Source organism: Hirundo rustica, chromosome 1 (genome assembly GCF_015227805.2).
Source record: "Hirundo rustica isolate bHirRus1 chromosome 1, bHirRus1.pri.v3, whole genome shotgun sequence".
Lineage (NCBI taxonomy): Eukaryota > Metazoa > Chordata > Aves > Passeriformes > Hirundinidae > Hirundo > Hirundo rustica.
The window spans coordinates 110,012,484-110,027,641 of NC_053450.1; the positions used below are offsets into that span (position 1 = coordinate 110,012,484).

The 15,158-nt window shown below is 41.8% G+C and overlaps 1 protein-coding gene across 1 annotated transcript in view; it reads right to left on the reverse strand.

Annotated features, from left to right (window-relative positions):
• Positions 1-15,080, reverse strand: part of AVL9 (AVL9 cell migration associated) — a 38,028-nt gene extending 22,948 nt beyond the window's left edge. Inside the window, exon 1 of the mRNA XM_040068492.2 lies at positions 14,948-15,080. Coding sequence (XP_039924426.1) covers positions 14,948-15,013 — 66 coding nt within the window. The 5' untranslated portion in view covers positions 15,014-15,080. The remainder of the gene's footprint in view (positions 1-14,947) is intronic.
• Positions 15,081-15,158: the final 78 nt, after the last annotated feature.

Here is a 15,158-nt window from a genome sequence, read left to right on the forward strand (position 1 = left end):
ACAGATCCCCACAATCAGCATGTTTACAGTGCAACCTTCTTTTCCTATGGAGACCTCTCTGGGTTTCCAGTCACTTCCACCAACTCTTTTCTTGATAGCACTTCTTAATTCAGTGAACACAAATCTAAACAAAAATTTCTCAGTAAAAGAAATTGTTTTTTGATACTGCAACTTCTCCCCAAGGACATTTAGCTAGTGAGCTGTAAAATATATGTACACATGGAAAATAAAAAGCATGACAAAGCAAGAATATAATCTTAGCATTTTAATGAAAATACTAATAATAATAGTAATAATAATAATAATAATAGCATCAACAAAATAAAAAACCTGTGAAAGATGAGTACCAAGGAAAAGTGAAATTCTTCACCTTAACACATGATGTCACTGTCTACAACTGTTGCCAACTCGAGTAAAATGCACAAAGGAAAAGAAAACACCATGAGAAATCAGCCTTGCTACTTGTATCAATTTCAAGCTTTCTTGTTCCTTGTCATGGTGGGTTGACCCTGGCTGGACGCCAGGAGCCAGCCAAGGTCGCTCTATCACTTCCCTCCTCTCCTGGGCAAGGGAGAGAAAATATAATGAAAGGCTCATGGGTTGAGATAAAGGCAGGGAGGGATCACTTACCTGTCACTGTCATGGGCCAAACAGACTTGGCCTGGGAAAAGTAACTTTATACAATAAAAGAGACTAAGAAAGTAAGAAGTAAGCCTAAATCTTGAAAACATCTTCCCCCCACCCTGGGGTGTTTTAATTCCTTCCTGGACTTAACTTTATTCTTGATTCTCTACCTCCTCCTCCGGCAGTGCAGGGAGATGGGAATGATCAGTTCATCACACATTGCCTCTGCTGCTGCTTCCTCCTCAGAGGGAGGAGTTCTTCCCCTCCCCCAGCACACTGCTCCATGAACTTCTCCATGAGTTCTTCCCACAGGCTGCAGTTCTTCTGAACTGTTCCAGTGTGGGTCCCTTCCACAGAGTGCAGTCCTTCAGGAACAGGTTCCTGCAGGTCCCCCGTGGGGTCACAAGTCCTGCCAGGAGCCTGTTTCAGCACAGGCTTCCCTTGGGGCCACAGCCTCAGGCTTCCATCTGCTCTGGCATGGGAGTGTCTACAAGTGGATCTCTGCCCCACCTTGGACTTCCATGGGCTGCAGGGGAACAGCCCTGCTTTACTGCGGTCTTCATAACAGGCTGCAGGGGAATCTCTGCTCCAGAGCCTGGAGCATCTCCAGCCCTTCCTTCTTTGCTGGCCTTGGTGTCTGCAGGGTTGTTTCTCTCACATACTCCCACTCCTCTCTTCTCTGGCTGCAATTTGCAATTGTTCTCTGCAATAACTTTCCTTCTCAAATACAGGATCCCAGAAGTGCTACCACCACCCCTGACAGGCACTGACAAGCCCAGGTTCTCTCCTTGGCTCTGTCAGACATGGAGGAAGCTTCTGGCAGCCTCTCAGAGAAGCTGCCCCTGTAACCCCCTGTAACTATGTGGAATCCATAGAGTCTTTTAAACAAAATATGCCACTAAGAAAAAAAGAAGAGCATCTGATTTCTAAATGAGAGACAAACACTGCAATTAGCATCCATATAAGGAGCAGAGAAACGGTCTGCACTTAGTACACACGTACATCCTGAGAATTCCCTGCTATCCTTTTCAAGTCACAGATAATAAAATTAAAATGGTAGATAAGAGAATTTAAATGGTAGAAACTTCACATAAATATCTGCAACATCATACCTTTTGCTGATACATATATACATACATACTGCTGATATCAGATTCAAATTGGCTGACTAAAAACACTGTTTACAGAATTATTACTAGAATCTTGCAGGAGTAACTTCAGTAATAAATATAGCACAGTTACTAAGTTTCAAAAATAGATAGTCAAGAAGCATCTATACTTATGTCCTGACTCAGGTTTTTTATTTCACTGCATGGTCAGTGATTCAGATTCACCCCCTGAAGGAGCTTCTTTCTAACAAATACAGAAGAAACCCTGAGTTCCTTAGCTTCCAGCAAATACTTTCAAGGCATCATTCCTGACAGGGAAATACTTATAAGGATTTAAGACATCATTGCTTCCAAGCACCTTCAGAATTACCACTGTATTTTGCACTCGAGCCAAATAATGAATTAGGAGACAAATTTAAATGAAGGAAGGGTGAGATGAGTCAAGCTACATGAAAAACACATATTCACCAAGGAAGTCCTTTTTAAAGTCCAGAATAAAGCCAGAGATCTGGCTTCTGTGTTCTCTTTACAGTGTGAAATTTGCTGAAGAATACTATGTTCTAGCTCACAATATGCTATCAACACCTCAGCTGCTATCAGATAATCCCAGCAACAGGGATTTCTGCAGGCTCTGTCAGTTCCAAATTCAATAAAGTGTACAGGCATTAATGACACTGATGACAAACTTGTTTTCTATTAGTCATCTTCTTTCAAAAACCAGTTTTAATATAAATTTCTGTATGCATGTGTGCATATATGAGAGAAGATCACAAAATTCAGGCAAGTCAAAACTAAAACTGCTTAAGTGGCTTTAAATAATCTATTTTACAGGTATACTTTATGATAAACCCTATTTATATTATGACATACTATTATTTCTCCTCCTCCCCAAGAGGATCCATATAGGAAGTATCCCGGTTTCTAAGGAGGAATCACATTCATGTAGTTTAATAGAATTGCTGCTGGCCAAAGCACCAAAAGTGTGGAAGTAACAAAGAAACAGGAAAAAAGAATCCGAGTTGCAAGAAGAACACACAATGCCCTGGAGGACTTCCTTCCATCCCTCCTCCAACTTAACAGTTCCCAGTGATGAGAAAGTTTGACTTTTTGATATTAAATAAGCAGCCACTGCAAGTGGGACTTGTGTCAGCTGGCTGTATGTCAAAAAGCAAGATCTCCGAGGCAGTCTTTCTAAGCGTTCTGCAAAGTCAGAGAAAACAGACACCTGCAGAGGGTGATTCATCTGATCTGTTTCTTTTGACAGAGATCTCTGAAGAGAGTTAGCTCCAAGTCTAACTTGCAGATGACTGGCTTAATGCAGATGAAACTCACCCTAACTGTTCCTCATCTTCTAGATGTTCTGTTTGATTTCTCCAGCTCAATTTGCAGACTTGCATCAATTGCAGTTAGGAATCCTTAGCATGGAAAGAAACCATTATTCCAAAAACAAAGTATTTTAAGAATATTGAGCAGCCTTAATATAATGGCTAAAACCTCACAGTTCTTGAAAATTATCAAACTGAGCAGTGCACATGTATAAAGGTGGTAATAATGGGATAAACAGAATTTCAGTTCTGAGTTTTCAAACACCTACAGTCTCACTAAAAACCTTTCCCAACCTGTGTGTGCAAACTACAGAGCAGTGCTCCTAGGGAAGGCAACTTATAATTATTTCCTTGTCATTTTCCACCTTAAATCCAAAACAAACTGTGACAGGGGGATGAGATGGGACTATTGAAGAGACCTGTCTCATACCTCTTTTTCACCATCTTCACAGAATGAAGAAAGAGGAGCTCGTTTTTTATTTAAATTTAACAGTTTGTTATGTAAATCCATTCATATATGCATGTGCATGCATAAACATTCATTTAAATGTCCCTGTATGTCATTAATATATGTATCACTACAAAAATGTCTGCAAATGTGAGAAATAGAATCTTTTCATAAAGCCCAGTAGTCAATAGGAAAAAAGATATACAAACAAGTTTTTAGAACTGACTGCCAGAGAGAATTTTACAGGTTTTTGTCTCCTCAGTTGAATTAAAGAAGACTCCTCAACAAGATGAAATTCAAATTCAAATTTGAACTGAACTCCTGAGTGACTTCAAAATAAACTACATAAAACATGAACTAGTATCTCCATGCAATTCTTCTCTTCCAAGTGTCAGGGATCTTCACTTCAGCTGGAAATATTGCTCATGCCTGTCAAGGGATTTTGATGGCAATGCCTTTTTGCCTGTTTAAACTGTCATGTTCTGTGAGCAGATAGGACCTGATGGATTTCAGAACTAAAAACAATACAGAATATTGTCTTGAGGTTTAGGGGAGAAATAAGTAACTATGCTCTTCACTACACAAAATACTTCAACTCTTGTGAATTACCAAGTCAAAGTAAAATCTACTTTATAAGAACACCTTTAACGAAAGTACAACTGAATTTCTGGAACTTAGATTTTTTATTTTTCTGAAATTCTGCAGCATTAACTAACCTTTAATATGCAGTTTGTATTGAATCTAACAGTTTGGATGCAAAGCACCAATGAACACACAATTCTAGTGGAAAAAAAAAATCCAGGCAATCTGGTTTTGGTCCTTCTAAAGGCACTTCCTAGCCAGAATAAATTTACTACACGTTCATTAAGTCACAGTAAGAAAATATGAGAGCAGGCAAGGAAAAATGCATTTCAATTTCTACATCTAGGAATTAACATGATAGTTCTTTAAGAAAAATGCATTGATAATGTCTTCTACTAAATTGCAAGTACACAATCAGAAGGTTAAAAAGGGACACTGATAAAAGAGGAATTTCCAAATATATATGCAGGTAAACTATTGCATTCAAACATTTTACAGGCAGGTGGAATTAATTTCACACTCAGGTTACATTGTTGTCCTTACCTGTGAAAAGTGCTTAATTGTTAATCAAAGTAGAATCCTCAGTGAGCACTAAACAGTGATAATTTAAAATGTGCTGGCAAGTCAGTATTTACTTTCCCATCATGACCACCTTCATCTACTATCACATATGAATTACAGTCGCAATATAAGCTCTCTTCTTTAGTACAACAGGTATTTTGGAAGATTTCTCTTCACAGAATCACAGAATTTTTAGGTTGGAAGAGACCTTCAAGATCATCGAGTCCAACCCATCTCTAAAGGTAAGTTATGAAAAAAACATCTGAATCCAAGTAAGTTTTTGCATTGGTACAGTGGAGAGATTATTGAATTTCAAAAAAATCTGAAATCTTTAAAATTACAGTATTATGTTAAAGACCCAGGATGCTTCCAGTAAGTTTTGGAATCTAATTTAGTGGAAGCAAACCCATCCCATCCTCTAAGCAATTGCTTTGATTTCTCCCATTGCCTCAACTGCAACAAACAGGTTGCTTGAAATGAAGAAAAGGAGATCAGCAAAACCCACTAATTACATTTCTATTTAGAAAATCTTTTCCCTTCATAAATCATTACAACACATTTAATTTCAAGGATACCAACCCTTCCTGTCTAAAAAAGAAAGGGAGAAGTATGCTAAACAGAGTATAATTCTAAGCAGAAGTAATCAAAAATCCCCAACAGATGAAAATTATACCAAAAAGTTGATACCTCTTTATAAATAAGTCAGTATTTGTTCTTCACCTGAAGCAGGGATTTCTAAAATCAGTTTTCCCAATATATTAGTCCTAGCATAGCCAGACCCAGAGAACACCAGCACACCAGTGACCTTATCTGGATCACCATAACAACTCCAGCATGCAGCCAAATGAAAATCTAAGAGCACTGTTTGTCTTTCAGCACTAAGAACAATTTATTATTTAAACAACAATTGAATTTAAATAACAAACTTCCCCCATTTTTGCACGGCAGAACCAACAGATCAGGATCTGCAAGTTGAAGAGCCCATGCACATAGCAATAATGCCTATGCAGTAATATAATGACAACAGAGTTTCAACTCTACATTATACATTTATATAAATATGAATATATGTAACAACTATGTATAGAACATGTATATATGTACACAAAAAATATATGAACACATAATACATACTTATATAAATATATATTTAAAATACACTATATAGACAAATAGCAACAGCAAAAGGAATCCCTGTAATACAAGGAGGCAGGGCACAGTAGTTTCTATCCTCTCAGCTCCTGAAACTGGTACTTCTTCACATTTCCATATTGCTAAAGCCAGAGAGTGGCCACTTACACAAGTTCTAAGGCAGCATTTGTAGGCACAATATCACCATACAAGTTTGCTTCAAAAACTCTGACTAGGTTAGCAAAGGTCTGACTCTTACTGAGGCCCTTAAAAGATAAAAGAACCTGAAATACCAAAACCTTTGCTTTCAACATCATGCTCGCATGCATTCTAGACACTCTTTCCAATTATTTAACACTTTATTTTTATAGTCATAAAGTTCAAGCCCCACATAAATACTGTGCTTTGGAAGTCTGGCTCTTATCAGTCTCTTCTAAGAAAGAAGAAACAACAAAAAAATCCCCCACACTCCTCCCAGAAAAGGAACTTAATGCTACTGCAACCATTCCAACAGAGGACTTGCTAGGGAATTCCATGCCATCAAGACAAGATTTGTACCACTACAGAAAGCAAGAATTCATAAAAGACAAACTCTAGCAAGAGAAAGCAGCTTCCCTGATGAAACAAGCGAGGGCACCCCAAACTCTACCCCTAACAGAGATGTCTGTCCAACACAGCAGCCAGTGGAGACTGGGATCAGCAGCAGCCAACTGTTCACCTAAAGATCAGCTCTCAATGCCCATCTTGGTGCCCACGGGCTCTTACTGTGGCATTTCTCCTCTCCAAGGACAGCACCCAGACCTCAGTCTGAGACTCAGACAAGCAGCCTTTCCGCAGCTCTGCACCACACCCTGGTCCCCAGCAGCAAGGACATGGCAACAAGTTAACAAATTATACACTGAATCCATCTTCCCCTGGGAAAATGGGAGGACCAGGACAGCAAGATGCTTCTAAGCATTTTTACTCCTCAGTTTAGAAATAGCCATTGTGTGTCACTCACCCAGCATCTACTGCTGAACCAATGCAGTCCAAATGGGCCACCACTTGGTCTATGAGCCAACAAGCAATGAGGCTCTTTGCTAGAGGATCTCTGATGGGCCCAGAATAATTTTTAGTGAATTTGCTCCTTCCTCACAAACTTCAATGTCAGAATTACTCCTGAGAGTCAGCAAATCTGCTTCACTACCACATTTGAGGCTGAGAAGGTGCACAAACACAGTAACATAATGAAGCACAGAACGCACTCCGCTCTTGGTGACCCCAAGGAAGCAGGCAGGCAGCCCTGTGTCTCCTGCCCCCAGCAAGTCGGGGCAGCAAGGAGCTTGCTTCACATCTTGTACCCACAACTTCCTTTGCTTTTAGAAACAGCATGCTGTCTAGGTGGATTAACTCAGCACTTCATACAAGGTATGAGATGGATTACCAAAATTAGGCATAGATCATCAAGTCAGGCGATATCAGGACAGGGAACGCAAAGTTGAGCCGCGCAAGTTCCAATTTACTCCTGCTGGAGTGACCTCTGCTCAGTGATTTTACAGCTTTGAACCTCCCTCTGTTCTACGTGTATGTAAATTACGTTGCCACCTCAAGTGCCAAGAGCCCAAGTCACTCTTTGAAAACATTCTGAAATAGGTAAATGGAAGGTGCCGCAGAAGTACAGAAATACATGTTTTATTGACTTAGCACTCATTCATTTATTCAAGAGAAAGGCCAAGATTTCTGGCACAGGATATTTAAATAACTCAGATGTTATGACACATACAAAGAACAGACAAATCATAAGATGAAAGTTATGTATGACAACTATGGGAAGCATTACATAACTGCAAATGGGTGTATAGGAACCTTCTCGCAACTTGCATATCAGGGCAACTATGGAAAAAATATCCAGTATGGAATCCTTCCTCCAATATGGTCCCGGGCAGCATGTCACAGAAGTGACTGCAAGACTACCAAAGGACAGGGTTCTCTGAAAAATTGAACAAAGAAACATAATAAAGAAACAAATCAACCATACCCCAAAGCTTTTCTTGAACACTCAACACTAAGTACTATGTAAGTGAATTAAATGGATATGCAAAAAAATGAATTCATCATTAACTCTACACAAGACATCAGAATCTGCATTATTGTTTACAGAAGCACACGTGTACTCAACAATTCATTGTGTATTTAAAATCATCACCCCATGCCAATTAGAGTAGCCTTACAAATAAAAGCTAAAAGCCTCTTTAAAACTTACAAACTATTGAGCATAAAATCCACATATTTTAGACAAAAGACTAATCTTTGATACTTGATGTATGCTGTGATTAACATTATTAGAAGATTTCATGCTCATAATGGTCCTTTAAAGTGCCTTAATTTTATTAAAGCAGGGAACAAAACCAAAGGAATTGTGCTAATGTTTACAGGTTATCATCAATAGAAATAGGAACAAAGCACTTCAGCTTGATTCCAGCCTAGTTCCTTTCCAACTTATTTTTGTTTGTCGTTCCATTAACAAGATCTTGTTTAATCACTAGACAAGATTACCTATTGCATAATACCTGCCTACTGTGCTCCCCCAAAATAAAGACACAAGGAATTTAAAGACAATAAAGCATACACTTCACTTGCATGTTTAAAAGCATCAAGCACATCTAAGAATCACAGCAACTACTGGAGTAACAAAGACCAGGAAGGCAAAAAAAAAAATTCTCCAGTAAAGCAGAGTCTTAGAAGAAAGGCAGCAAATGAAACAGGGACTAAGACAGGCTGGAAAGTATTCCCCAGAAACTTCCCACCCATGGAATCTATGGAAGAGAACAACTTCGGTATTTCCTTCTTGAAAGAATGTGCTACTATCAAGAGGGCAACAAACCTGGAAATGTAGGCAGTTGGCAAGAGTTGATAAAAAGTGCAGACTGACCTTGCACATTCCTTAGACATCTCCTAATTCTGCAAAGTCAAGCCTAAGTTGCCAACATTTCTGCTTAAAGACAGCTGCTTCCTAGGCACCAGGGAAAAAGCCCCTGTGCATGGATTGCTCAGGTCACACCAGGTGCCAATTTTTGCAGATCACAACAAGCACCATCTTCCAGAGCTCAAGTATTTGAAGCGCTCAAATTATGAAGATCACATACACAATTCAAGAAGAATTAAAGGGTATTCTTTCCTCTCAAGGATTATATTCAGGCTCTTCTCTCTCTTAAACTGGGTATCAGCTGTTTCATTCCTGATCTTAGGTTTCCTTTCCATGCCAGGAAGAAAACTTCTGGTCAGGCAAGAGAGGGGGATTGGTCTTCAGGCACAGTCCACACAAAAACAGTCTCACACAGACAAGCACTCAGACACTACTTTGGAGAAAACGGGCATCACATTTACATTGTAAAGTTCAGTACCTTGAAGATCCTTACAGCAAACTTTAGAATTCCATGGAAATATACCTTTTGGTGTTTACAGTAATCCATTCCCATGTCTGTGAGAGTTTGAAATGTCATCTTCCACAGAATTACAGAGAAGTGGGTCAAGATACACTGCTGTTATTTCACAGATCGAAGATCTCAGGCAAACAAAATTGACCGGCAGCGCAAGCATTCCAGGACACACACGGCACATCCTCACTTGCCCTACCACTCACAGTTTAATTTTTTTCCAGAACACAGTAAGAAATGCATACGGTAAAGAGAACTGAGAGTAAAGTGGAATAATTTTAAGCTCTTAAGAGGTGAGACAATGGTCGCCTGCTGCACAAGATCAGCGGTGATGTGCACAACTGCTCAGCACACCAGGTGCAGAAAAGCTGGGCCTTGCCCCAGATGAAGTGAGATTCTGTGTGGCCTCACCAGTGGTGACACAGGGCCCAAGTCCACTCAGATGCGATTAGCTTAGCAGCCTTGCAGCATCAGGAGAAGGTAGGGACTGTTGTGGCAGGCCAGCCACTACAGCAGCAAAAGGACCATGCACTTCCTCAGCAACCAGCCAAGGGGTTTACAGGGACTCGAGCCTAGCTCTCCTACCTGCAAGTTTTTCCAGCATTGCTGAAATGTTTCCATCTTCTCCTTTGCGAATGCATCATTCTCATTTTAGCTCTGCCCTCAAACTGGATTATTTCTAGAGTCCTTGTGATATTTTAACATATCACAAGTACTCTAGAGCTTCCTACACCCTCAGAGACTATTATCCCTATGCTTCTCCATGTAAATAAAGCTTGGAGACAGAGCTCAAGTGATGGTCACAGCACATGTGATCACAACTGGAGAACTGCACCTCAAGACTTTCAGTCTTCTACCATCACTATAAATCAAAGATCTTTCCATGTATTTTCAACACAACTTGCATCTTCTAGTTAAGGTCTGTTCAGGTTACATTTTTGCTTAAGACTTCTACTATAACATAGGTAAGGACCTTCCACACTAGTTAATGCTTTCAAAACTTAAAGTGTTGTAAGGCAAATTAGGTGCTTTATCACTCGCTTGTAATGAGAGAATTTGTTTCATGATTTTGAAATAAAGCTTTCCCGTTTTTGCACTGAAATCCCTAGTCACTCACTACCACACTTCCTCAAAACTACTGAGGAATTTGTTTTCAGCTGTTCCAGAAGAAAGGTACAAATAGTCCCAAAGTCCAAATCCTACCACCCTACACTGAAGCAGAAAAACAGAACCTGCTGCAGGAGGTAGTGAGTTGAGCAGCCACAGACGCTACAAAGCACATCAGACCATTTCTGTGGCAGAATTCCCTGACTGTCACTTTGTGCCCCAACATTCTTGTGCCTTGAGTCCTACAGAGCCTGAGAAATGTGTAGAACTCCTACTGCACCAAAACTGTGTATTTTACATTAATGGGCAAGAGTTTGAGCAACTACACATGATGAAGTGCTGCGTTTCCTGTTACTTTTTCCTGAAGCCACTCCTCTTATCCACAGCAAAGAGGGATCAAAAAAGGAATTTGTAATGTTTGTCATTTCATTTCAGATATATGAAAACCATGATTGAATGCCTACTGCCCATGAGTTCTGGCTGCTGCAGGACATTTACTATTTAATGACTCACTGAGGAGGGTTCCCATAAGAAGTCAGCCAGCATGTACAAAGCCAAGAAACCAGTCACCATTCCTGCTTCCTGCCAATTGCCATTCCCTTCCTTAATGGATCTGTTGAAAGTGTGCCAAATACTAGGTGGACCTAGCAGTTTGCAGCCAAGTTTCCCCTCCCATTCTCTGGACACTCTGCCATAACTAACCTCTAATCCTTAGCAAGAAGAGACAGCAACCAGCACTATTTGCATATCTCCTTAGATTCACAGTTCAACTCAGTAACTAAGGGGCCCAAAGAAACAGGATGACAATCTGCTCACATAGACAAACAAAAGCCTGCAGGTTCTCAAAAATTTTACTCCACACTTGCTAGAGAAAACTCCTCCCAATGTGTTCACAATTTTTAGTGCTTTGGTTTTCAGATAACACAAAGCTTTTACGACAGTGAGTGGCAACTCCCAAGCTTTTAACAACTGCCTGGGTAACTGGATCCCCAGACTTAACAATGTACACATGGCAGAACTTCACTTTGTCTCTTATATTCCAGCAAAAAGACCCCCAGTTAAACAGTCAGGCCTTGAAAGGAGCAGGAGGAACAATTGTGGCACTCATATTTCCAAACCAAAGGCACACAGAAAGAGATTCTCTGACTCTCCTTCTCTCTCAAAAACGAATGCATATGGATTGTTTTTCAAGTCTGTGAAAGAAAAAGATACTCCTATACATTTCCAAACTGCACATCAAAGCCTTTGCATGTTACACATTTCTTATCCTGTAAATTAACCAACAGGAAGAGCTGTACATTTCAAGTGTCGAAGCTTCAGGAGCAAAGGCAGCTAATGAAAGAACCTAGCATCAAGAAATCCATAGAAAATCTTAACTCCATATGCATTTCCTAGTAAGACTGTAGGGAAAAGAGGTGGAAACAGAAACTGAAAGGAGCCTTGTCAGGCAAACCAGGTTGATTCCTGTTAGGACAGGCAGCCTAGCTCTATGATCTTCCAATCTTAAGCTTTCCAAATTCACTCTGAGTGATGTCCATTTGAGCACTGCAGTAGACTTTGCTTTTCTGCAATTCACAGTTTCAGGTATGCAGTCTGCAGCACATGCTCAGACAGTTCATATCCACTGCTTCTAGTGCCAACAGTCATTTGGATTAAACAGCTGGTTTTTACTCCTAATTTTTAACTTTCCAACAGTTTCTTGGAATGCAACTACAGTGTTTCAATGACACTTCAAAGGCTACTATCAATACTTTGAAGGTCATTGAGAGCAGCCCTGTGGAGAAGGATTTGGGGGTGATGGTTGACAAAAAACTCAACATGAGCTGGCAACGTGCACTTCGCACATTGTAGCCCAGAAAGCCAACCACATCCTGGGTTGTATCAAAAGGAATGTGGCCAGCAGATCGAGAGGTGACTCACCCTCACTGCTCTTGTGCCTGTGTGTCTGCCTTCTGCAGCTGTCCACCTGGCAAACAAAACCTGTGAAACAACTACCTCAGAAGAAACCGACCAAAACAAAGTTCGCTCTTTGGTCACCTCAGTTCCCCATTTCAGCTTACCACAACTGACTCTGCTTACCAGTTGTGAAGAGGCAGGAGAGGGAAAGGGAAGAATGTTCCTGTACCTACAGAGGTGAATAGAGCCTCCAAATCTACTTTGTTAGCCTAGCTAGGGAAGCTCTTCTACGTTCTGCTTTAATACAGACTGCCCAGGGACTATCTCATCCAGTTCTGGAAGAGAGACTTCAAATCCCTTTCTCTGAAAAGTGGATCAGAATTTAAATGCATCGATAAAGGTATTGTCACACAATACAGTGTCATTCTTGCCCTCAAATCACACTGCTTTGGTGACTTAGCCTCAATCACATGTGGTCTCATTCCTCTTCCAAACATTTCCTCGTGTCAATTCCCAAGCTTATACTGTTGTTATTCATTCCTATGGCACAACTTCATAAGGCACACCATTTTTATGAATCCAGCATTCCTTATTGTCCAGCTCTTGCACAACTTTCCAGTTTTCCTTTGAAATACTGATTCCTCACGTTTGCTTATCATGGTTCAATTTTATGGTGTAAACAATACCAGCACCACTTTCAAGCTTAAGAAATACTTCTTTCAAGTACCTTTCAAACCAACAGTTCCTCTTCTGACTCAAATCTCTTTCTGCTTCCTCTCCTTCATACTACTCTTTACCCAAGTATCAGCTCTTGCCCTAATTCTCCTGTATGTCTACCTTAAAAATAAGTGTGATCCATTATCAAGTTCCCAGCAGATTAGAGCTACTCCATTTCTATCACTGAGAAAAGAATTCAATCACTTATTCTTACAAAAGATGCAGGTCAGTCAGGCATGATCTATCTTTAGCAAATGCACATAGGACCCAGTCTACCTAGTTTCATGTTGTTAATTAATTCTTTCCTCCAAAAAGTCCCTTGAGTCTTGCATACTACTGATGTCAAACTCATTAGGTTATAGCTGTGCCACTCCCCGCCTCCAGTTCTTTTAGGAAACGTTATCCATAGTTTGTTTAAAAATCTGCCAAGTCAGAGGCAGGATACATTTAAAATTAAAATCTGTTTAGCTTTCCCTTAGGAAGCCTGGCTGGTTGTGGTTCTACTGACTGTCATTCTATTCCTGCAGCTCTCCCTGTGACTCAGCTACCCTGTCCCCTTCCCAAAATGCCTTCCTCTCCAGCTTCTCCAGGTCATTTCTTGAGATAAATAAAACCAGTTCAGAGGTATTCCAACCTAATTTTTGGCAACACCTCAAAATGTACTTCCAGAAACATTTTACTGGCAACAAAATAAAATTCACTGCTACTAATTTATAGTTTGGGGGGTTGTTTGGGTTTTTGTTCTTTGTTTTTCTTGCATCAACACAGCTTAATGTGCAAGAAAATTAATACACACCCCAGAAGAACAGAAGAAACAAAAGCCAAGGTCTTTTCCAAGAGGCCAACAAGGAGAGCAAAAAAAAGCTCTTCCTTCTACAGATATCCACTTTGTAACAGCATTTGACAAGAAAGTGCCTGATAAATATCACAACCCTCACAACCCAGATGATCTAATTACTTCACAGGAACTGATCCTGTGAACTGATCCATATGCGAACAGCACCCAGACACCCTGAGGAGAAAGAATGCATTCAAAAACCATGCACATCTTTCAGAAACTGAGTTATTGCACCTTAGCCTCAGAGGAATTGTGCTTGGATTTTTTGCTGAAGCAATAATTTAATTCTCAGCTACCTTGTATGGAATGTGTTTATGTCAGCTCAACCCTTGTATAACAATAACCATCATGTTCATTAGTATCTTGGCAATTTTTATAAAGGCCAAGAACTCATTATGGAAGAAGACTCACTGGAAATCCAACATCATGTCTATCTGCTCTTGTCATAGCAAAGCAACTGTGTGGGCAGCCCAGCTGGGCAACCGCATCTCCTGCTTCAAGGGTTAAAAAAAATTAAAACAATCACAACATAAACTAGCTATGAAAAACATGACATAAAATCCTTCTACCTTACAGGCCACATGAAGCAGTCAAGCATTCATGAGGGCGGGGAAAAGACAGGCAAAGAAAACTTAAATCCAGAGTGGGTTTGTTAACCCTGGGGCTGTTTGGTACAAGATGTACCGGTGAGCACTCAATGACGGGCCGGCAGGGATAGAGGAAGACAGATTAAAGCACCATTTGGGTGTTGGGTTTTTTTCCCCTCAGAATTCTGTCTGAACGCATTAAGCACGCACGACTCGAAGCAGATACGGTGCCACGGTGCGCGCCGTCGCCCCTCATTCCCGGGAGCTCACCCCGCCGGCCCTCGCTCCGCCTCGCTCCCGGGAGGAGGGGCGGGAATGGAGGCAGCTCCATGACCACGAACTGCCCGGGGCGAGCCAAGTCACGGCCCAGCCAGGCATCCCCCGGCCGGGGGAGGCCGCGGCCAAGCGGGGCCTCGCCGGCTCCCGGCCCCTCCTTTACCGCCCCCTGACCGGAGCGCAGCCCCCCGGCCCCGCCGGACGCGCCCCTCCCGCGGCGGCTCCCGCAGGCGCCGCTCGGCGCGGGGGAGGGGACCGGGGGCAGGGCCGGGAGGAAACGCACCAGCCGAGCGGAGAGGCGGGAGCCGAGGGACGCCCGCGCCCCCTCACCTGGCAGCCCTTCTTGTGGTGGAAGCCCACCACCACGATGTGCAGCACCGGGCCCCGCTTCTCCATGGAGCAGCCCGGCGATGGCCGCGCCGGAGGATGCCGCCGTGCCCGGGCTCTCGCTCCGCCCCCCGGGGTCCGGCGGGGACGCAGCCCCGGCCGCCTGCGCTTCCGCACCGGGCCGGGAGGGCGGGCACGGCCCTCAGCGCCGCCC